At 39.0% G+C, this 23,728-nt stretch overlaps 1 protein-coding gene across 1 annotated transcript in view; it reads left to right on the top strand.

Annotated features, from left to right (window-relative positions):
• PAFAH1B1 (platelet activating factor acetylhydrolase 1b regulatory subunit 1) overlaps nucleotides 1-23,728 on the top strand; it is a 103,398-nt gene that overhangs the window by 34,008 nt on the left and 45,662 nt on the right. Inside the window, exon 2 of the mRNA XM_044248144.1 lies at nucleotides 11,887-12,107. Within this exon, the coding sequence (XP_044104079.1) occupies nucleotides 12,076-12,107 (32 nt within the window). The 5' untranslated portion in view covers nucleotides 11,887-12,075. The remainder of the gene's footprint in view (nucleotides 1-11,886; nucleotides 12,108-23,728) is intronic.

The raw sequence follows: 23,728 nt of genomic DNA, 5'->3' as shown, positions 1-23,728 counted from the left end.
TTTGACAAAATATCTGGCTACTAAAAAAAAAAAAAATTCTGGCTACTGTGTCCTGGCCAGGTTGACACATGAATTAACAGTCACTGGAGGTGGGGCGCCTGGGTGGCTCAGTGGTTTAAGCCTCTGCTTTCAGCTCAGGTCATGATCTCAGGGTCCTGGGATCGAGCCCCGCATCGGGCTCTCTGCTCAGCGGGGAGCCTGCTTCCCCCTCTCTCTCTTTGCCTGCCTCTCTGCCTTCTTGTGATCTCTCTCTCTATCAAATAAATAAATAAAAATCTTTAAAAAAAAAAAAAACAATCACTGGAGGTATAATAGAAACCATCTCATAGTGTAGTTCCAATAATAGGCAAAAGACAAAGCAAAAAAGATTGATTCTAAAAGAAAAAGTGGACATCTAGATATTTATATTGTGTCACTTGGAATCTATGTCTGTTCAGTTTCAAAGCCCAAAAACTTTCTGCTTTGTTTCTTCAGATTCATAATCTAGTTAAGGAGCATCTATTTATAACACTTGCCTTTATTTATTTATTTTAAAAATATTTTATTTATTTCTTTGATAGAGATCACAAGCAGACAGAGAGTCAGGCAGAGAGAGAGGAAGAAGCAGCCTCCCCACTGAGCAGAGAGCCCGACACAGGGCTCGATCCCACGACCCTGGGATCATGACCTGAGCCGAAGGCAGAGGCTTTAACCCACTGAGCCACCCAGGCACCCCACAACACTTGCCTTTAATATTAGAGTTACTAGACTTAAGATTGGTTAAGAATAATTCTCTGAAAAAATGGTATCTTAATCCTTGGCATCCTTAATCCTTTAAATGAACTTTCAAAGTTCATTGAAAAATGCAAAATATTTTTATATGTACCCAAATATTGATTTGGTGAGTGACTTAAATCTTGCAAAATGAGGGCGCCTGGATGGCTCAGTGGGTTCGGCTCAGGTCATGATCTCGGGGTCCTGGGATCGAGTCCCGCATCAGGCTCTCTGCTCAGCAGGGAGCATGCTTCCTCCTCCTCTCTCTACCTGCCTCTCTGCCTACTTGTGATCTCTCTCTGTCAAATAAATAAATAAAATCTTTTAAAAAAAAATCTTGCAAAATGAGATGTTGGCTATAACTAATAGGAAATGAGGAAATGGTGTAGCTGTTGGAAGAATTTTACTTTTTCAGGGAATTGTGCCTGAGCTTAGTCTGAGCTTAGTCTATCTCTCAATAATGGATCAATCTAGTCTTTTTTGGTTTTGTTACTGCCTACCAACAGCAAGTCCCAATGAATCGTGGACCTCCAAGCTGGAGGAGAGTAAGAACAAGTATACATTAAAGCCTAGGTATTTGATTAAAAACTTACAGTGATCTAACATTTTCAAATTGTGGGCATGGGAGAAAACTTTTCTCATACTTAATCGTTCACACAGAACACAGGATACTGCAAAGGAAAATTAATAGTTTGGGTAATTTGCAATCTTTATTTTTATTAGAAAGTGACTTCAGAACTCCAGAAACTTCTATCTGTAGATGGAAAAGTGAGGAAATCATAAAGATTGAATTCAGGAAATGAAGTTACTCTGAGGAAGTACTTTGTTGTCCTAGGTAATCTCATGGATTTAAACTATATACAGGGGTATTTTTCAGAATATTCAGTTCATTGACTTCATAGGTAACTTTACTTATTTTTTTTTTATTTGACTGCATTGCAGCATAGCATTAATGATGCAGTTTTAAATATTTTTACCTAGATTAATACTCAGAGTCAAATATGAGAGCTCAGAGAAACCTATAACCTGCTGTTAGGTCTGATGTCATGTTAGGAACATCATGTTAATAAAGTGATCAAGAATTTGCACTAATTTCTTTCTTTCCTTCTTATTTTTTTTTTTAAAGATTTTATTTATTTATTTGACAGAGAGAACAAGTAGGCAAAGCTGCAGGTAGAGGGAGAGGGAGAAGCAGTCTCAAGCAGTCTCTCCACCCATCAGGGAGCCTCACACAGGGCTCCATCCCAGGAGGATCGTGATCTGAGCTGAAGGCAGCTCCTTAACCAACTGAGCCACCCACACAGTCCTACCCACTACTAATTATTTAAAGGAGAGATGTTCCATACGATGGGGTCTCTGGAAATCAAAATTGTGTGTGTGTATGTAAGATTTTCTTCATTTGATGGGGGAGCGTGCATATGAGCTGGGGGGAGGAGAAGAGGGAGGAAGGAGAAGCACACTCCTTGCTGAGCAGGGAGCCTAATGTGGGGCTCCATTCCAGGACCCTGAGATCATGACCTGAGCCGAAGTCAGATGTTTAATCACTTGAGCCAGCCAGTTGCCCCACATACGTATGCTCTGATAGGTTAGTTGTACAAAGATGAGAATGATTTGGATGGTGCAAATAGTTAAAAGAAAGCAAGGGGGAAAGATGATATCACAAGTGAAAAAAACATTTCCGGGGGAAAGACCATGTTTTGGAAGATGATTGCTTCTGTTTTCATTTCTCAAAATTTATAGAATATCAGTCATGTGACACTACCCAGTTCATACACATTCTTTGTTATGCCTTATGAAAAAAGTATCAAAAATTGGGGTGCCTGGGTGGCTCAGTGGGTTAAGCCTCTGCCTTCGGCTCGGGTCATGGTCTCAGGGTCCTGAGATCGAGCCCCAGGCTGTTCCCCCCCACACACACTCTCTGCTTGCTTCTCTGCCCACTTGTGATCTTAGTCAAATAAAAAAAAAAGTGTCAAAAATTAAGTGAACAAGAACATTGGTAAGAGATCATATCCGAGGTTCACTGCAGGTGTTCATTGTATGTAAGCTGAGATTTTTAAAATACATTTAAAGGGAGCCTGGTAAACCTCTGCCTTCAGCTCAGGTCATGATCTCAGGGTCAAGGGATCAAGCCCAGCGGCGGTCTTTCTGCTCAGCAGGGAGCCTGCTTCCACTCCGCCCTCCACAGCCTGCCTTTTAGGCCTCCTGTGAACTCTGTTTGTCAAATAAATAAATAAAATCTTAAGAATGTATACATTTAGGGCGCCTGGGTGGCTCAGTGGGTTAAGCCGCTGCCTTCGGCTCAGGTCATGATCTCGGGGTCTTGGGATCGAGTCCCGCATGGGGCTCTCTGCTCAGCAGGGAGCCTGCTTCCCTCTATCTCCCTCTCTGCCTGCCTCTCCATCTGCTTGTGATCGCTCTCTGTCAAATAAATAAATAAAATCTTAAAAAAAAATAGACTTTAAATAAAAAAGAATATATACATTTAAAGTTCAAAATTGATGGCAGAGGTAACATGTATGGTATTACAGAATTTGTTTAAATTATTATCCTGGTTAATCCTCACTAAATCCTGAAGTATATTTCACATTTAAGTCCATTTCATAGTTGAGAGAAGCTTAGAACTTTATTAGTATTTATATAATATAAATATGGTAATTTGATTATCTGAAAACAGTTAATAAGTAAGAACATTATGACATGCAACATGAATAGGCGGTCTTATGTCTCTTTTTTGTTGGATGCTGGTTGTCTGTGTTCTTTAAAAACCTTGGTCTGATTCTTTTTCTTTTTCCCCCCCAAAGATTTATTTATTTATTTGACAGAGATCACAAGGAGGCAGAGAAGCAGGCAGAGAGAGAGGGGGATCCAGGCACCCTGCCCAGAAGAGAGCTCAGTGCGGGGCTCCATCCCAGGACCCTGGGACTATGACCTGAGCTGAAGGCAGAGCTGAGCCACCTAGGCGCCCTGTTCTGTTTCTTTTTTAAGAGAAAGCCAGCAGGGAGGGGCAAAGGGAGAGGAAGAATCTTAAGCAGGCTTCACACTCCACACCCACCTTGATCCTTGAGCCCTAGTGGGGCTCTGTCTCACAATCCTGAGGTTATGACCTGAGCCAGAATCAAGAGTTGGAGGTGTAAACTGATGGAGCCACCCAGGCACCCCTTGGTCTGATTCTTTTGAAACAAAATGTATGGCCAGCATAACTAAGAAAGTAGCTTTTAGTTGTTTAAGTCAATTTAAGATCTTAATTCATTAAATTATACACAAGTATTTTTTCATCTTTTTTTACCACCTTGTGAAAAGAATAAAGGTTAGGGGCACCTGGGGAGCTCAGCCAGTTGTGTCTGCTATTGGCTCAGGTCTTCATCCTAGAGTCCTGACTCCTTAGTGGGGAGTCTGCTTCTCACCTTTCTCTCTGCCCCTCCCCCCACTTGTGCTCTCGCTTTCTCACTCTCATAAATAAATAAAAATCTTTTTTAAAAAGATCATCTTGGGGCACCTGGGTGGCTCAGTGGTTTAAACCTCTGCCTTCGGCTCGGGTCATGATCTCAGGGTCCTGGGATCGAGCCCCACATCGGACTCTCTGCTCAGCAGGGAGCCTGCTTCCCCCTCTCTCTCTGCCTGCCTCTCTGACTACTTGTGATCTCTCTCTATCAAATAAAAAAAAAAATCTTTAAAAAAAAAGATCATCTTTATTTTTCTTTATTGAATTTTTTTTAAGATTTTATTTAAAATCTTAAATTAAAAATTTAAATTCTGATTTTGCAACTGTGCTAAAAATGTAATCATTTGCAAAGTACCATGAAACATGCAGTTAATGGGAAACAGGTTTTATTTAACTTCTGAAAATTAGTGTGCAAAGGTACTCAGTAAATCTTGATTAGCATTAGTTTTTGCCTTGCCTCATTGCTATATCTAGAAGATATTGTTTGGATTAGGATATCTGGAAGATATTGTTTGGATTAGGATTATGAGCTATAATATATGTGCTCTTTAAGCAAGGTAGATAATCTGCTGGTCTTTTTTTTTTTTTTTTTTTTTTTTGGTAAGATTTTATTTATTTGAGAGAGGAGGTGAAAGAGAGAATGGGGAAGAGGGGCAGAGAGAAGCAGACTCCCTGCTGAGCAGGGAGCCTAATGCGGAGCTCCATCCCAAAGCCCTGGGATCATGACTGGAGCCAAAGGCAGATGCTTAACAAGTGAGCCACCCAGGCACCCCTCTGTTGACTCTATTATTATTATTTTTATTTTTAACATACAATGCATTATTTATTTCAGGGGTACAAGTCTGTGATCATCAGTCTTAACACAATTCACAGTACTCACCATAGCACATACCCTCCCCAGTGTCCATCACCCAGCTACCCCATCCCTCCCACTCCACTCCAGCAACCCTCAGTTTGTTTCCTGAGATAAGAGTCTTTTATAGTTTGTCTCCCTCTCTAGTTTCATCTTGTTTCATTCTCCCTTCCTTTCCCTATTATCCTCTGTCTTGTTTCTCAAATTCCTCGGTATCAATGAGATCATAATTGTCTTTCTCTGATTGACTTATTTCGCTTAGCGTAATACCCTCTAGTTCCATCCATGTCATTGCAAATGGCAAGATTTCATTTTTTTGTTGGCTACATAGTATTCCATCGTGTATGTATACCACATCACCTTTATCCATTCATTGATGAACATCTAGGCTCTTTTCATAGATTGGCTGTTGTGGACATTGCTGCTATAAACATTCAGGTGCATGTGCCCCTTCCGATCACTATATTTGTTACCTTTGGGGTAAATACCCAGTAGGACAATTGCTGGGTGGTAGGGTAGCTCTGTTTTCAACTTTTTGAGGAACCTCCTTAATCTTTTCAGAGTGGCTACACCAACGTGCATTCCCACCAACAGTATAGGAGGGCTCCCCTTTCTCTGCATCCTCGCCAACATCTGTCATTTTCTGACTTGTTAATTTTAGCCATTCTGACTGGTGTGAGGTGGTATCTCATTGAGGTTTTGGTTTGTATTTCCCTGATGCCGAGTAACGTTAAGTAGTTTTTCATGTGTCTTTTGGACATTTGGATGTCTTTGCAGAAATGTCTGTTCATTGCTGACTCTTTAAATAAAGCATTGTCAAGTGACAATTTCATGAGAGCAGGAGTCATTGGTAATAATCCAGTTACTATAGTATAAGTCTTTGGTGTCTCTCCTAAACTCTTAGGTCTGCATATATTAACAAATCTGATTATTTCCATTTTATATTTGTTAATATCTACTGTTACCATATAATTAGTTGTTTGTTTTCCCCCTTACCACACGTCCTTTATTTTCTGTATATTCCCTATTTCATAAACTCGTGGTTAGCAGGAACCAATGTACAAAATAAATTATTAATGAAATATGTTATAAAGGTTGTTCGGTAAGTGTGAAACCTACAATAACTCATGGAAACTGGAAATGAAAAGAATTTAAATTAATAATTCACTCACCATCTAGTTTTGTAAGATTTTTTAATGCTCTGTTATTTATATTTTCTTTTTTACTTTTCCCCTTTCTCTTTCTTTGATGAGGTGCTTACCCAAGCAGTAAACTTTGTTTAGGAGAGCTGCTGCATTTTTGTAGCAGCTAAACAGATACAGTATTAGAATGTAGAATGGTTAAGAATTCTGCATTCCAAAAAATACTGAAGCTTTTGTTTCTAGTGCTTAGGCAACACAGATCTGATCTCTGAGAACGTCTGGATATTGACATGCAAATGAATAAATGAGACTCTTTTTTGAAATATGTTTGTAATATACATAAGTAGCTTAGGAGGGATTATTGAAGTGCTGCCAAAATACATTTCAGAAATGTTGTCTTCTCATTCATTATGTTGACTTTGGAAGAGTTTGTAAACCGCCTTGAAATGCGTATAGTATTTTGTTTATATGTGCTGCTTTGAGGGAAGAGATCTTGATTTTCATTACTTTTCAGAGGAATCCAGTGACCCCCCCCCCAAAAGATTAAGAACTCCTTCACCAAGTGGTTTGAAAACATTGCCTGGTTTATTTGTACTGTTGGTTATAAATATAGATTGTTCGTTGCAAAATATTCTAAACTATCTCTTTTGCTCTGTTGGAGAACCATTTATTTTTGTGCCATGTGATATTTTACAGTTTTATGTTAAAATATTAACCAACCTAAAAGGTAAATCTGAGAAATACTGTACATTATATTCTTAGATTCTTAGCCTCAAGATTTTATTTTTAAGTAAACTTTACACTCAACATGGAGTTTGAACTCACAACCCCAAGATAAGAGCTACATTGGTCCATCAACTGCACAAGCTAGGCGCCCCACTACACAAATTTTTTTTTTTTTTAAAGATTTTATTTATTTATTTGAGAGAGAGAGACAGTGAGAGAGAGCATGAGCGAGGAGAAGGTCAGAGAGCGAAGCAGACTCCCCATGGAGCTGGGAGCCCGATGTGGGACTCGATCCCGGGACTCCAGGATCACGCCCTGAGCCGAAGGCATTCGTCCAACCAACTGAGCCACCCAGGCGTCCCTACACAAATTTTTTTGACACATATCCCAGACATATCATTTTACTGATAATTTTTTTTTTTTTTAAATTTCTAAAAGTCTTAAAAATAACCACAGTATTGAGGCACCTGCGTGGCTCAGTTGGGTAAGTGCCTGACTCTTGATTTCAGCTCAGGTCATGATCTGAGGGTTGTGAGATACAGCCCTATGTCCATCTGGGCATGGAGCCTCTGTCCCCCACCCCCCGCAACCCCATGCACATGCGCTTGCTTGCTCTCTAAAAATAAATAAATAAATAACCACAATACCATTATGATTCTTGAAAAATTCAGTTATTCTTTAATATCATCAGACCTCCATCCAGTGTTCATTTCCCCCAAATATTTGGTCGTTGATTTATTTTACAGTTTATTTTTCAAACAATTTTTTAAAATCCAGATCTAAATAAGGTCCGTAAACTGCAGTTGTTGATATGTCACTTGTGACTTTCAATCTGTAGGTTTCCCTTTCTGGCTCTTCTTCCTTTCCTTGAAATTTATTTGAAGAAACGGGGTCATTTATTTTATAAGGCTTTTCACAGTCTGGATATTGCTGGTTATATCCCCATGGTGTCTTTAACATACTCCTCTGCCCTTTGTACTTCTTGGAAAGAGAGAGTTGGAGCCAGAGACTTAAACAGATTCAAACTTGATTTTGTGGCGAGAATATTTTATAGATAGTGCAGTGTTACTCTGTCATGTCTGGTTGCCTTTGGTTGATTGGGGGTAAAAATGGTGATATTAAAATTCTTTATTCCTTTCTTCATTTCTTCTGTGTCTTTGGTTGAAAAAAAGTTTCAACATTTCCAACTGTTTCTAAGATATTTATGGTACTGTCTTCATCTCTCTGTACTTATCAGCCCATTTATATATGGTTTCCGCATGTTAAATCACATCCTTATCATTTTACTGAAGCCATTCTCATCAGGGTTATCAGTGCGCTCTACATGGAATGAAGCAGACCCATTTCAGACCTTGTTTTGCTTAGTAGTTGGGTAATTTTGGATACTGTTGATTGCTGCCGCTTCTTGAAATACTCCCTTTGCTTCTGTGATGTACTCTCTCCTGTTTGTACTTTTACTTCTTTAACTGCTTTCTCTCAACCTCAATTGTAGACTTTTTTTTTTTTTTTTTAAGGCATTGGTTTGTTCTGCCTGGCTCTAGCCTAGACCCTCTGCTTAGCTAGTTTTGCTCATTCTCCATGGGTCCTCCATTCTCATGGCTTCAGTTAACACCATCTCTAAACTGATAAGTGCCAAACGATTTTTTGTTTTTTGATTTTGGGGGTTTTTTGGTAGTTTGGTTCTCTTCAAAGCTGAGTTGTTCGTACTATTTCGTACTAAAAATCTCACAGGCCTTGGAATCAACATACCTGAAATGGAACAAATCATACTTTCCTCATCCCCTCACACATAGGAGTTTCCTATTCAACATAGTTTTAAGCCAGAAATCTTTGGAAGTTATCCTTGACTTCTTGCTTGACCTTTTTCTCACCTTTCTGCCTACATGTAGTTACCAGTCACGTAAGACTTACCTGGTAAATAATTTAAATTCAACTAATTCTCTTCATTCATTGTTGCTGTATGCTAGTGTGAATCCCCATCATCTATTACCTTCATTATTGTGAGCCTCCTGTCTGGTCTGTTCCTTTCCTGTCTTTCTGGTCCATTTTTTGGTATATGAGTAAGAGTGATTTTTCTGAAAAACATATCTAATGGATCCCCTTTGCCCCTAGGATAAATATAAAGACCTGAGATTGTTTTATGATCTTCTTTCTTGAGTCATTGCCTCCTATGTAATACTTGTCCTGCTTTTGCACTGATGGTTGTTTTTTGTTTGGTTGGTTGGGTTTTTTTTAGATTTAATTTATTTGAGAGAGAGCAGGGGAAGGGGCAGAGGGGGAGAATCTCAAGCAGACTGCACACCGAGCACAGAGCCTGATGGTGGGGCTTGATCTCATGACCCAAGCCAAAATCAAGTTGGATGCTTAGTCAACTGAGCCACCCGGATGCCTCTTTTTGCACTGTTTTTACTGACTGTTTCAGTAGGCTGTAAACTTCTCAAGCATAAAGACCAAGTATTTTCCTTCATTAGACCTTGTGCCTGGGACATAGTAAGTGTTTTGTAAATGCTTGATGAATTAATAAATTGTAGAGGACACAGTTACATATTCAGTAATTTGTTTATGTCTTGGTTTTATTGTTATTAGATCATCCTGCTATTCTAGTACTGCTATCACTGTTGTACACTGATTTAGTTTTTTAGCTAGAGGTAGTCTCTCCATAATTAAATTGGACACTGTGGATTACCATTGTCCCAGATAATAAAGAGAAGACAGTTCAGATAGTCACCGTCATCAGATCATCCTTACCCTAATGTGACCTTTATCAGAGTGTAGGAGTCCCTAGATGCTTTTGCTTGGTGGCAGTTAAGAGTTAGAAAAGTGAGGGGTGCCTGAGTGGCATAATCAGTTAAGCGCCTGACTCTTGGTTGCAGCTCAGGTCATGATCTTGGGCCATGAGATCAAATCCCACGTTGGGCTCCACGCTCAGCACAAGTCTGCTTGAGACTCTCTCCCTTTCCCTCTGCCCCACTTCTCACACTCATAAGTGCTCTCTCTCTCTCAAATAAATAAGTCTTAAAAAAATAAAAAAGACTTAGAAAAGTGAATCTTAAATAATAGAAGTTGTTAAATACCAAAGAGAGATGGTTTTCTGGGTTGTCCATTGTGTTTGGTTCTCATTCCTCTTTTTATTACTGACATTTAGTCATATTTTTCTGAATTTAAAGAGATGTGGTGCTTTTCAGCTGTCATTTTGAGCCAGATGGTCTCTAGATTGGAAGAATCATTAAAGATCATAAAATAAATCCCTTTTTGTATTTGCTAGAATTGCTAAACGGAAGGATCTTCATCAGGGTTGATAGCTACCATTAGGAACATCTGGGCACTCACTTTTTGACTTAGGGATGATCATATTTAAAACAAGAGTTTGCTTTCATTTTTTTTTTTCTTTTACTCTTTGACTGGCTTATTCATCACTGTGTCCCCCGTGCATCAACAGTGTGACTGGCATAGCACAAAAAGGGATTCATTAGTCTTGGTCTTTTCTATCCCTGATATGTCTCTTAATAGGTGGCCCCACAGGCCCTTCATTAGATGTTAATTTCATTTTATTTAGAGGATGATTTCCTGTTTCTTTCAAGTGTCCCTGCCCACAAAATTTTGTATGTACCAGTAGTCTGTATTTTAAGTAAGACTATCTTAAATATATTTTCTAAACACAGTGGAAATTCTATCTAGCTAGTTTTGTACAGTGTGGCAAGACAAACTAAACTTATTTTATTTGTAAAATAGGAGATTTGAAGAATAATTCTTTAAGAAATAGTTTTTTATTTTTCTTAACTTCTACTTAAATTTACTCTGATTGAACTGATGACAGTACTTTTTAGATGTTATACAGAAATTGATTTTACAGGGTTAAAATATAAAGAAAGGGCTCTGAAATACGATAATATTATCCAAAACGGGTTTAGAGGATTGGATTATTGTATGAACACATAGACTCTAGGGTAGCAAGTGCTTCTAAAGAACACAAAATAAATTCAAAGAACATGAAATTGTTTCTTGATTAAATGCATTGGTTAAGAGGACATGTGTTTGGTGAATAGTTTATCAGCATAATATCAACTATTCTGAGGTTGTTAGTCACTTATATTCAGTCTTGAACATTATATCATGGGCACCTGGGTGGCTCAGTCATTAAGCTTGTGCCTTCAGCTGAGGTCATGATCCCAGCCCAGGTCCTGGGATCCAACCTGGGTCTGTCCAGCAGGAAGCCTTGCTTCTCCCTCTCTCAGTCCCGCTGCTTGTGTTCCCTCTCTCACTGTCTATCTCTCTGTCAAGTAAATGTATAAAATCTTAAAAAAAGAAAAAAAAAAGATTACTTCAGTTATGGGGTGTTTTTTTTGTTTGTTTTAAAGATTTCAGTTTGTTTTCTTTTTAAAGATTTTATTTATTTATTTGACACACAGAGATCACAAGTAGGCAGAGAGGCAGACAGAGAGAGAGGGGGAAGCAGGCTCCCCACCAAGCAGAGAGCCTGATGCAGGGCTCAATCCCAGGACTCTGAGATCATGACCCGAGCTGAAGGCAGGCTTAACCCACTGAGCCACCCAGGCGCCCCTAAAGATTTCAGTTTTAAGTAATCTCTATACCCACCATTGGGCTTGAACCCATAACCCTGAGATCAAGAGTTGCACGCACCACCAACTGAACTAGCCAGGTGTCCCACCCCCTTTTTTAACTTTGAGGGAGAGTTAATAATCTAGAGAAATTATATGTTAGTATTTGAAATTTAATAAAATTGATACCAATATTTTCTGGCAGGTGACATGGTTGGGCATGGGTAAACTTAAAAATAGTACTGTTTCGGTTCAATAAAACTATAAGGTAGTTTAAAAAATACTAATATTATGCATTGATTATAACAGAAAACATAATAAATTCATGTTAGCATTAAGTAAACCTCGTCTTTGAAAGAGTATACTGCAAGTAATAGAAATTACCTTCTCTCTCTCTCTCTCCTCCCTTAGGTGGAATGAACCTTATTCGTTGACTATCTCCTGATTACTGGTTGGATTCACTTGTAAAAGAATCGTCTTCCCCTTTGTGGACGCCACTTAGTGGCATATTTAATTATAATTCCAGGGATCACAAAGCTTTTTGATTTCCCAAAGGAGGGACATACCACTATATCAAAGAAGCTTGATATTACAGCCAAAATGGTGCTGTCCCAGAGACAACGAGATGAACTGTAAGTTTCTCTGTTTTGTGTGGTTTTTTAAAAATCTTCTCCTAAAAGACAAAGTAGTAAATTAAAATACAGCTTTGGGAGAGCTATTCTTAGATTAAAACTATTACTGTAAGTGTTCAGATATTGTTTTGGGCAGTTTGGTCTGATTTTAAAACTGGATCTTTGAAGTAGTGTTACCCCTTGTGACTTTATTGTATACAAATTTAAAGTAGAACATATAAGTTAGTTGGGATAAGTTTTACTCTGAGCTTGTCTTAAATATATTACGTTCAGTAGGAAAATAGATCATTCAGAGTTCTAAATTTTTTTGTGTGAAATGTGTGTATTAGAAAAATGAAGGCCTTTATGTTGTTATTGTTAATTCCTTTCCTTTGCCTTACTGTATTTTTTCATCTTTATCATCCAGGGGCTGTTAGAGGATTTGAAATTTATGAGGTGGATAACATAATAGTTAATGTAAATACATTAATGACAGAGGCATAAAATGATTTGACCACTGCTATTTTATAGTATCTTGTTGCATCCCATATATTATAGCATTCTGTTTTTGTAGGTAAGGAATAAGAGGAATAATTTAGCTTCATGTTCTAGATTTTTAAATTTTCTGTGGCTTTTTGCAAAACTATTTGGGAATAATTTCAAATTTATAGGAGGGTTGTAAGATTGGTACAAAGAATACTTAATATACATTTTATGCACTTCACCTGTTTTGTAACATTTTTATACCATTTTGTACCATTTTCTTTATCATTTGTACTCTGTACCTGTGTGTGTGTGTGTGTACCTGCAGTATTTTTTCCTGAACCATTTGAGAATAAGTTGCATATACAAAAGTTCTTAAGGATATTCTTCTGTAAAACTATAGGACAGTTGGCAGTTCAGCAGATTTAACATTGACATGATAGGTTTATTGAATCTACTTTCCATATTGCAGTTTTTTCAGTTGACCTGATAATGTCCTTCATTGCAGGGTTCTTGGTTTGTTTGTTTGTTTGTTTTCTCTCTCTCTCTCCTTTCTAGTACACTGTCCATACAAGATTAGGTAATGTATTTAGTTGTCATTTCTCTTTAGTCTTTGTTATTTTTAAAGATTTATTTCTTTATTTCAGAGAGGGAGAGAGAGAATCTCCAGCAGACTCCCCACTGAGCATGTTGCCCGGTGGGGGCTTTACTTTTTTTTTTGAAGATTTTATTTACTTATTTGACAGAGATCGCAAGTAGGCAGAGAGGCAGGCAGAAAGAGGGGGAAGCAGGCTCCCTGCTGAGTAAAGAGCCCGATGTGGGCACAATCCCACGACCCTGGGATCATGACCTGAGCCCAAGGCAGAGGCTTAACCCACTGAGCCACCCAGGTGCCCCGGGGGCTTTACTATTTTGGACAGAGAGAGAGAGTACAAGTGAGAGGGGGAGAGGGAGGAGGAAGAATTTAAAGTAGATCCTGTGCAGAGCCTGACATGGGGCTCCATCTCAGGACCCTGAGATCACAACCTGACCCACAACCAAAAGTTGTGCCACCCAGACATGCCTAGGACAGTAATATTTTTGAGGAATAGTCGGTTTGGGTTTTATTTAATAGTATATTCCTCATTTTGTAGCTGTCGAATGTTTCTTCATGATTATATTCAGATTATGTATTCTTGACCAGAATACTATGTAAGTAATTTGTATTCTTAACAGGATATCATGTCTAGAGACACAAAATGTTTATCTACCTCTCAGTAGTGATGCTAATTTTGATACCTCAGTCAAGATGCCTGATTTCTCCACTGTCTAGTTATATTAATTTTCTTTTTAACACATAAAAAGACATTTTAAAACCATCAAAACATTTTTTTTAAGGTGTATTTATTTATTTGAGAGAAATCAAGCAAGTGTGGTGAGTAGAGGGAGAATACCTCAAGCAGACTCTTCACTGAGCTCAGAGCCTGTTGGGGGCTTAGTCCCACAACCCTGAGATCATGACCGGAGCTGAAATCTAGAGATAGCCACTTGGGGTGCCTGGGTGGCTCAGTGGATTGGGCCTCTGCCTTCGGCTCAGGTCATGATCTCAGAGTCCTGTGACTGAGCCCAGCATGGGGCTCTTTGTTCAGCAGGGAGCCTGCTTCATCCCCCTCCCTCTGCCTGCCTACTTGTGATCTATCTCTCTCTCTCAAATAAATAAATAAAATCTTTAAAAAAGAAAAAAAAAGAGAAAGAGATAGCTGCTTAACTAACTGAGCCACACAGTGCCCCCATGGAAAACATTCTTATTTCCATCAAATTTTCCCACTAAATTTAACATCCATTGATAATTCATGCCTGAACCATTCTTTACTACAGTGGTTGCAAAGTGGTGATTTTCATACACAACCACTCATTCCACATTACTAGTCATTACTCAGCCTTTTGCTGTAATCAAGGGACTTTTCTGCATTTCTTCTTATTTAGTTGGTTTTTTTTTTTTTCCATTATTGGTATGAACTCCTAAGTTCTCATATTTTCAATAGTTTTTTTCATTCATTACTTTTCTTATACTTTTGCTGTTTGACTATTCCAGACTGGCCCATGGGAACCTCTTCAGTTGGCTCTTACTTATGGCCTTATTTGTGGACACTTTCTTACTTTCTAGCATAACAAGGTGGTCCATGCTGATGTGTACCCACCCTTCTTAATCCTAGAATCAGTCATTGCTGCAATAAGCCGTGGTTCCTCTTAGTGGGGAATGGCATTAGACATCAAGATATAGGTACTAAGTGTATTTATTGCTGTGCGGTGTCTGCTTCTGGGCTCTTTAAGTAGACAGAAACAAGAAATGTGTATGTATAAATATTACAGATGCCTTGGTACATATGTATAGTAAGGTTATGTCAGTCTTGGCATTATTGACATCTTGGGCTAAATAATTCTTTACTGTGGGATCTGTCCTATACACTGCCAATTGTTTAGCAACATCCCTGGCCTCTACTCACTAGATGCCACAATAAAAAATGTCTCCAGATATTGCTGGCTCTCCTTGGGATGGGGCATGTGCAAAATCTCCCTGAGTTGAGACCCACTAATACACATAAACATTTACAGGTACTTAATTTTATTTTTTTAAAGATTTATTTATTTATTTGACAGAGAAAGATCACAAGTGGGCAGAGAGGCAGGCAGGGTGTGGTGGGGAGCTGAGCAGAGAGCAGAGAGCCCGATACGGGGCTCAGTCCCAGGACCCTGAGATCATGAGCCGAAGGCAGAGGCTTAACCCACTGAACCACCCAGGCACCCCTACAGGTACTTATTTTAGAAATCTTTAGGCTATCCCCATACTTCTAAGTCCAGTCTATTCTGAAAAGGACTGTTTTCCTCCCCACTGTCTCTTTCTTCTTCTGTAGCAAGACCTGACTCCCAGTAATATCAAGACATTGACTCATTTGCTCAATCCTATAATACTTAAAAAATAGTTTCAGATTGTTAAAATTTTACCACTTCAGAAAAGAAAGCTTCCTGGAAGGGTTTAAAATTTATATGCAGTTTTCCTCCCATCTGTTCCCTAGATTGAAAATACATAATTGAATACTGTGTCTGTAAGTTACTTGGATTATTTTCATTTTGTTTCTCTCCCTCTTCCTGTGGTTATATTATTCATTTGAGATATAGTTGGGTTCATCTGTTACAGTTGTTCAGTTTTGTGTGTTTTGCATTTTCTCTTCTTTCCCATCCTTGTTAATTTAATACTTTGAATATGTAGAACATTATCTATACAAAAACGGATACTCAGGAATATTACTCTCTCCTGAATCTTTTCTATGAAGTTACTCCCTCCTTGCCCCCTGTAAGACCCCACTTCATTCACTGTTTAATAGAGAGAGGGATGCCTGGGTGGATCAGTCAGTTAAGTATCTGCCTTCGGCTCATGATCTCAGGGTCCTGGGATTTTGATTTTTTGATTTTGGCTCAGGTCATGATCTCAGTGTCATGGGATATAGCTCCACATTGCTGGGCTTGAGCTGGGCATGGAACCTGCTTAAGACTTTCTCCGGGCACCTAGGTGGCTGAGTCAGTTAAGCATCTGCCTTCAGCTCAGGTCATGATCCCAGGGTCCTAGGATTGAGTTCCGCATTGGGTTCCCTGCTCCTTGGTGAGCCTACTTCTCTCTCTGCCTCTACCTTTCTCTCTCTCTGTCTCTCATGAATAAATAAAAAAAAAATCTTTTAAAAAAAAGATTCTCCCTCTGCCCCTCCCCTTCTCTCCCTCTATAAAAGGAAAAAAAGATAAGAGAGATACGTGTATGTTTTATTGTTTCTCCTTTTTTTTTTTTTTTAAAGATTTATTTATTAGAGATAGAGCAAGAGAACGAGCACAACTGGTGGGAGGGGCAGCGGGAGAGGGAGAAGCAGGCTTTCCACTGAGCTGGGAGCCCCATGTGGGGCTTGATCTCAGGACCTCTGGTCATGACCTGACCGACTGAGCCCCCCAGGCATCCCTTGTTTGTCCTTTCTTAAGTAAAAGATGGCACATGATATGTGCTCTTTTGTGCTTTGCTTTTTTTCCATTAGCAGGATCTCCGGAAGTCCATATCAGTTTATTTATTTATTTTTAACAACTTTTTTTTTCTTTTTCTTTTTCTTTTTTTTTTTTTTTATTAACAACTAGATAGTACTCTACTGTGTATATACCATGTTTCTTCAACCATTCTCCCATGTTGGGACATTTAGGTTGTTTCCACTATTTTGTAACTATAAATAATATTGTAATTAATAACTCTGCTTATGTACTTTTATGTTAATGAAGATATATCTGGTTTTTAATCATTCTTGTTTCTAAATCCAGATCTTGGGGCAGGTGGGTGGCTCCGTGGGTTAAGCTTCTGCCTTTGGCTCAGGTCATGATCTCGGGGTCCTGGGATCAGGCCCCGCATTGCGCTCTCTACTCAGTGGGGAGCCTGCTTCCTTCTCTCTCTCTGCCTGCTTCTCTGCCTACTTGTGATCTGCCTTTCTGTCAAATAAATAAATAAAATCTATATAAAAAAAAATCCAGATCTTTTTCTTCTAGATACTGACTGTAAGTCATCCTTACTACCCTCATAACCAACATTAATATTTAAATATTGTGGCCCAAAATAGAGCTTTATTATGATTATGATTATGATTATTTAATTTATTTGCTAGAATTGCATAAGCTATGGGAGGGTCAGAGGGAGAAACAGACTCCATGCCAAGTAGGAAGCCTGATGTGGGGCTCGAGTCCCAGGACCCTGAGACTGTGATCTAAGCTGAAGTCAGATGCCCAACCGACTGAGCCACCCAGGTGCCCCAAAATATAGCTTTTAATTTGAATAAAAACCAGTTGAGGAGAGAACCTAATTTGAGGTGGCTTAATTTGTAGGGGATTTTAGGTAAGAATGACATGAGAGTGCTCTTTAAGCAAAGAAAATTGGTTTTACATCTAAATGTCAACTTGGGGAATAGAAAAATCTTGAGAGGGGCGCTTGGGTGACTCAGTGGGTTGAGCCTCTGCCTTTGGCTGGCTTGGGTCATGATCTCAGGGTCCTGGGATCAAGCCCTTATCAGCCTCTCTGCTCAGTGGGGAGCCTGTCCCCCCCCCTTTCTCTGCCTGCCTCTCTGCCTACTTGTGATCTCTCTCTCTTTTTCTCTCTCTCTCTCTGTCAAATAAATAAATAAATGAATCTTTAAAAATAAAAATCTTGGGAGTTTTTAGTAAGGAGATAAAGTGATGGTTTTCGCTTTTTCTCCCATTTTTGAAAATAATATATATTTACTGAGAGGAAGAAACAAATGTTTATATACCTCTTACAAGTAAAATACATTTTGGCACTTAAGTTTGCCTTTGCAACATTTTAGCATTTCTAGAATGTTGCTTGTAAAATACTTTGTTTAGCTTGTAAAATACTTTGAGGTGTTTTGGGGTTGAAATGCAATGAATTTTGACATACTGGAAACCCATCATTTGAGCAGTGCTACTAAGTATGATTCAGCTCAGCAAATATATATTGCCTGCCTTCTTTGTTTTTGCTTTGCTGTGGCATACAAATATTGAGTAATAACAAATTCATTTATGTGAATATGACTGATATCTTTATTTTACAGATAAATTGAGGATGGGAAAAATTAAGATGACCAATTTCATGACTAGTAATAGAGGCAGAACAAGTTTCCCAATTTTAAGTTCACTATTCATTAAATATTACAATTCTATTACCAAAATTAATATAAAATTAATATAAAAATTAATATGGCAGAAGGAGAGCTAAGAGAAACCTATCCATGTCAATATTTAAAAACGTACTTCTAGGGGTGCCTGGGTCACTCAGTTAAGTGTCGGCCTTTGCCTCAGATCATGATCTCAGGGTCTTGGGATTGAGCCCCAGATTGGGTTCCCTGCTCAATGGGGAATCTGCTTCTCCCTCTCCGTCTGTCCCTCCTTGCCTGTTCTCTTTCTCTCCCCCTCCCTCCCTTTCAAATAAATAAAATCTTCAAAATACAGTAAAAAATGAAAATGTACTTCTAAATGTTTTGAAGTTAAGAGAACAAAATGAAACTTAGGAAACGAAATAAATAATAATGAGGTTACTTAGGATAAAAACCAGTGTACATAAAGTTAGATTGTTTAATGAGTCTTTTAAAAAACCAACAGTCAGGGGCACCTGGGTGGCTGTCATTAAGCGTCTGCCTTTGGCTCAGGTCATAATCCCAGGGTCCTGGCATCGAGCCCTGCTTCCCCCTCTCCCTCTGCCTGCCTCTCTGTCTGCTTGTGACCTCTCTCTGTCAAATAACTAAATAAAATCTTAAAAACAACAACAACAAAACAAAACCCAAAGGTCAGGTGGGGCCTGGGTGGCTCAGTGGGTTATAAAGCCTCTGCCTTTGGCTCAGGTCATGATCCCAGGGTCCTGGCATCGAGCCCTGATTCCCCCCCTCTCTCTGCCTGCCTCTCTACCTACTTGTGATCTCTGCCTGTAATCTCTGAAATAAGAAAATAAAAAAACAAAGGTCAGAAATGAGCTACACATTCAATTCAAGAATAAGAACAACCGGGGCACCTAGGTGGCTCAGTTGGTTAACTGACCAACTCTTGAGTTTGACTCATGATCAGAAGTTTGTGAGATTGAGCCCCACATCTTTGGGCTCTGCTTTCAGTGACCAGTCTGCTGAGAATTCTCTTTCTCCTTTAGCCCCTCCCCCCACTTGTGCTTGCTTTCTCTCTCTAAGACAAATAAATCTTTTTTAAAAAAGAATAAGAACAATGACGGGATGCCTGGGTGGCTCAGTTGGTTGAGCAGCTGCCTTCGGCTCAGGTCATGATGCCAGGGTCCTGGGATCGAGTCCCACATCGGGCTCCTTGCTCGGCGGGGAGCCTGCTTCTCCCTCTGCTTCTGCCTGCCTCTTTGTCTGCCTGTGTTCGCTCGCTCTCTCTCCCTCTCTCTCTGGCAAATAAATAAATAAAATCTTTAAAAAAAAAAAAAAAGAATAAGAACAATGAAATAAGCCCAAAGGAAACAAAGAGAAAGAATTTTTTTAAAAAGCAGAAATTAATAAAATAGAAAATATAACCTGGTAAACTTGATTATTAACAAAATTAAAAACTAGCTTTTAAGAAAGACCATTAAAAAAAGTGATGAATAGGGGCGCCTGGGTGGCTCATTGGGTTAAGCCGCTGCCTTCGGCTCAGGTCATGATCTCAGGGTCCTGGGATCGAGTCCCGCATCGGGCTTTCTGCTCAGCAGGGAGCCTGCTTCCCACTCTCTCTCTGCCTGCCTCTCCATCTACTTGTGATTTCTCTCTTGTCAAATAAATACATAAAAAAAACCACAACTGATGAATAAAGAGAATAGACACAGATGAGTAATACAGTAATGAGAAAGGAGACATAAAATGAACTCCGAGGTGATTTTCAAAATTATGAAAATGTTCTAGCCTATTAAATTAGAAAATCTGAATAACCAGGTGATTTTCTAGGAATATATATGTGATAAAATTGGTTCAGAAAGTAGATAACTTGAATAGGTTACTATAGAGGAAATTTTAAGTATAGTTAGAGACATCAAGTCCAGATGGTTTCTAAGCCTAGACTCTTAATTCTGTTGAGTCTTTAAGGACCAGTAACTTTCGAGATTATATTGCATTCCACAACATAGAAAATGGGGTAAAACTTTTTTTTTTTAAGATTTTATTTTTTTATTTGACAGGGAGAAAGAGTAAGAGAGGGAACACAAGCAGGGGGAGTAGGAGAGGAAGAAGCAGGCTTCCTGCTGAGCAGGGAGCCAGATGCAGGGCTCGATCCCAGGACCCTGGGATCATGACCTGAGCTGAAGGCAGACGCCTAATGTCTGAGCCACCCAGGTTCTCCAAAAGGTGGAAAACTTAGCTCATTTTCTGAGGCTAGAATAGCCCCTTTAGTAGCACTAGGCAAGGGGAAAATAATAAACATTACAGGTTAATTTTTTACATGAAGTCAGATAATAAAAGATAATAAATGACCATTGAGTATAGTAGCATATAAAAAAGTTCATGTGGCCAAGTATGATATATTCCAAGAATACAAGTTTCTAACATTAAGATACCTATTAATGTAATTACTATATTAATAATAGAAAACTCATATCAGTCCTAAAGATACAGAAACTTTTTTTTTTAACTTTTTAAAGATTTTATTTATTTATTTGACAGACAGAGATCACAAGTAGACAGAGAGGCAGGCAGAGAGAGAGAGGGAAGCAGGCTCCCTGCCGAGCAGAGAGCCCGATGCGGGACTTGATCCCAGGACCCTGAGATCATGACCTGAGCCGAAGGCAGCGGCTTAACCCACTGAGCGACCCAGGCGCCCTACAGAAACATTTTTTAAAAAATTTTACTGTGTTGTGTTAGTCACCATACATCATTAATTTTTGATGTAGTATTCCAAAATTCACTGTTGTTTTTTTTTAAAGATTTTTTTTTAATTTTTAAAAGATTTTATTTATTTATTTGACAGAGATCACAAGTAGGCAGAGAGGCAGGCAGAGATTGGGGGTGGGAAGCAGGCTCCCTGCTGAGGAGAGAGCCGGATGCCGGGCTCCATGCCAGGACCCTGGGATCATGACCTGAGCCAAAGGCAGAGGCTTTAACCCACTGAGCCACCCAGGCGCCCCAGCCAAAATTCACTTTTTACATATAACACCCAGTGCTCCATGCAATAACGTGTCCTCCTTAATAACCCACCGCCAGGCTCACCCAACCCCCAGAAATAATTTTAATACCCACTTTTAATTGTTAATTTTTTTTGGTTCTGTTTATGTAGGCTCCACATTGAGTGTGAAGCAGCCCTGAGATCAAGACTTGAGCTGAGATCAAGAGTCAGACTCTTGGGGCGCCTGGATGGCTCAGTGGGTTAAAGCCTCTGCCTTTAGCTCAGGTCATGATCTTAGGGTCCTGGGATTGAGCCCCGCATTGGGTGCTCTGCTCATCGGGGAGCCTGCTTCCTCCTCTCTCTCTCTCTCTCTGCCTGCCTCTCTGCCTACTTGTGATCTCTGTCTAAATAAATAAATAAAATCTTTAAAAAAAAAAAAAAGAGTCAGATTCTTAACTGACTGAGCTGTCCAGGCGCCCCAAGATTGTTAAAAATTTCTAAAAGGGCTGCTTGACTGGCTCAGTCCTTGATTTCAACCTTGATTTCAAGGTTGTAAGTTCAAGCCTCACATTTCGTATAGAGATTACTTAAAATATTTTTAAAAAACTGTTTTCTCTTAACATCTATATAGAAAATCAAAGTGGGGGAGTGGGCACTTAAGTGTCTCGGTTAAGAGTCTGCCCTTCAGCTCAGGTCATGATCAGTCCCTGTGTCAGACTCCCTGCTCAGTGGGAGTCTGCTTCTCCCTCTCCTTGTGACCCCGCTGTGGTGCTCTCTCTCTCAAATAAATAAATAAATTTTTTTTGAAGATTTTTACTTATTTATTTGACAGACCACAAGTCGGCAGAGAGAGAGGGGAGGAAGCAGGCTCCCCACCGAGCAGAGAGCCCGACGCGGGGCTCAATCCCAGGACGCTGGGATCATGACCTGAGCCGAAGGCAGAGGCCTTAATCCACTGAGCCACCCAGGAGCCCCTAAATAAATAAAATCTTACAAAAGAAAAGAAAGGGGCGCCTGGGTGGCTCAGTGGGTTAAGCCTCTGCCTTCGGCTCAGCCCCACATCTGGCTTTGTGCTCAGGGGAGAGCCTGCTTCCCCCTCTCTTTCTGGCTGCCTCTTTGCCTACTTGTGATCTCTCTCTCTGTCAAATAAATAAAAACATTTAAAAAAATTCAAAAGAAGAAAAGAAAGAGAATCAATAGTTAAAATTACTGGGTTTAGTATATTGTCTAGAAATAAGATGGCATACAAAAGTGAATTGTTTTTGTTACTGGATAATATTGTAAAAATTTCTGTGCCCTTTTTCTGGGCAAAGAATTTTTTTTTTAAAGATTTTATTTATTTATTTATTTATTTATTTGACAGACAGAGATCACAAGTAGGCAGAGAGGCAGGCAGAGAAAGAGGAGGAAGCAGGCTCCCTGCCGAGCAGAGAGCCCTATGTGGGGCTTGATCCCAGGACCCTGGGATCATGACCTGAACCGAAAGCAGAGGCTTTAACCCACTGAGCCACCCAGGCGCCCCATGGGCAAAGAACTTCTGAAAAAAGAAGTTAATAATGGAAAAATGTCAGAGCTCCCAAATTATTAATAAAATTAAATACAGTCCCAATTAAAATCCAAACAGAATTTTGCATGATTTTGACCAGCTTAATTCTGAAATTCTTTTGGAAGAAGAAAATGCTGAAAGATACAGCAATAAGAAAAAAATGTAGTGTTCAGCAAATAGTATCACTACCATAGTTTGTACTAAATAAAATAAATTTGAATTCAAATTAAGTAAAAGCCCAAATGTTAAGCACATACAAAGTAACAATGTCAAAGCAGTTGGAAAAAATTTGGTAGGAAAGGACTTTGTACAGATTCCAAATATGGAAACTAAAAGAAAAATGGATATGTGTGACTATATCAGAATATAAAATTTTCATATGATAAAAGACTTAAAATAATCAATAATAATAATAATAAAAGTGACCCAGCTGAGAATATGTGCTGCAACATTTGTAATAGAAATTGCATCTAGAATATATTAAAAATTCATAACAATTGATAAAAATTATCACAGCCAGTAGAAAAACGAGATAAAGATAATACTAAGGCCATTAACAAACAAAACAAATTTAAAATTGGCCGGTAAACATGTGAAATAATGTTTAAGATGTGTAAACAAAACAACAGTTTGTTCTTCAGGCAGTTGAACGAAATGAAAAAATTCTGATCATAGACAGCTTTCACCAGCAAGGATGTGGGGAACTGGGTTCTTTTCAGTCACTGGTGGTGGGAATGTATACATTGTTACAATTTCTTTAAAGGTCATTTTAACAGTATATTTTAAAGTATGTCCTTTGATTTAAGGTTTTATTTATAAGGAACTTTTTTAGCACATGTGCAAGTGTTTTTCTAGGCGATAGCTATGTAAAAGGAAGTTTGTTGCATTGTTGTTTATCTTAAGAAACTGATAACAATCTAAAATGTTGATCTGTCAATAAGAGTATGTTAAATATGCTGCATTCAGGGGCTCCTGGGTCTCTCAG

The sequence above is a fragment of the Neovison vison genome, chromosome 5 (assembly GCF_020171115.1).
Source record: "Neovison vison isolate M4711 chromosome 5, ASM_NN_V1, whole genome shotgun sequence".
Lineage (NCBI taxonomy): Eukaryota > Metazoa > Chordata > Mammalia > Carnivora > Mustelidae > Neogale > Neogale vison.
The sequence above is the reverse complement of the archived record's forward strand: the minus strand, read 5'-3'. Positions and strand labels throughout refer to the sequence as shown.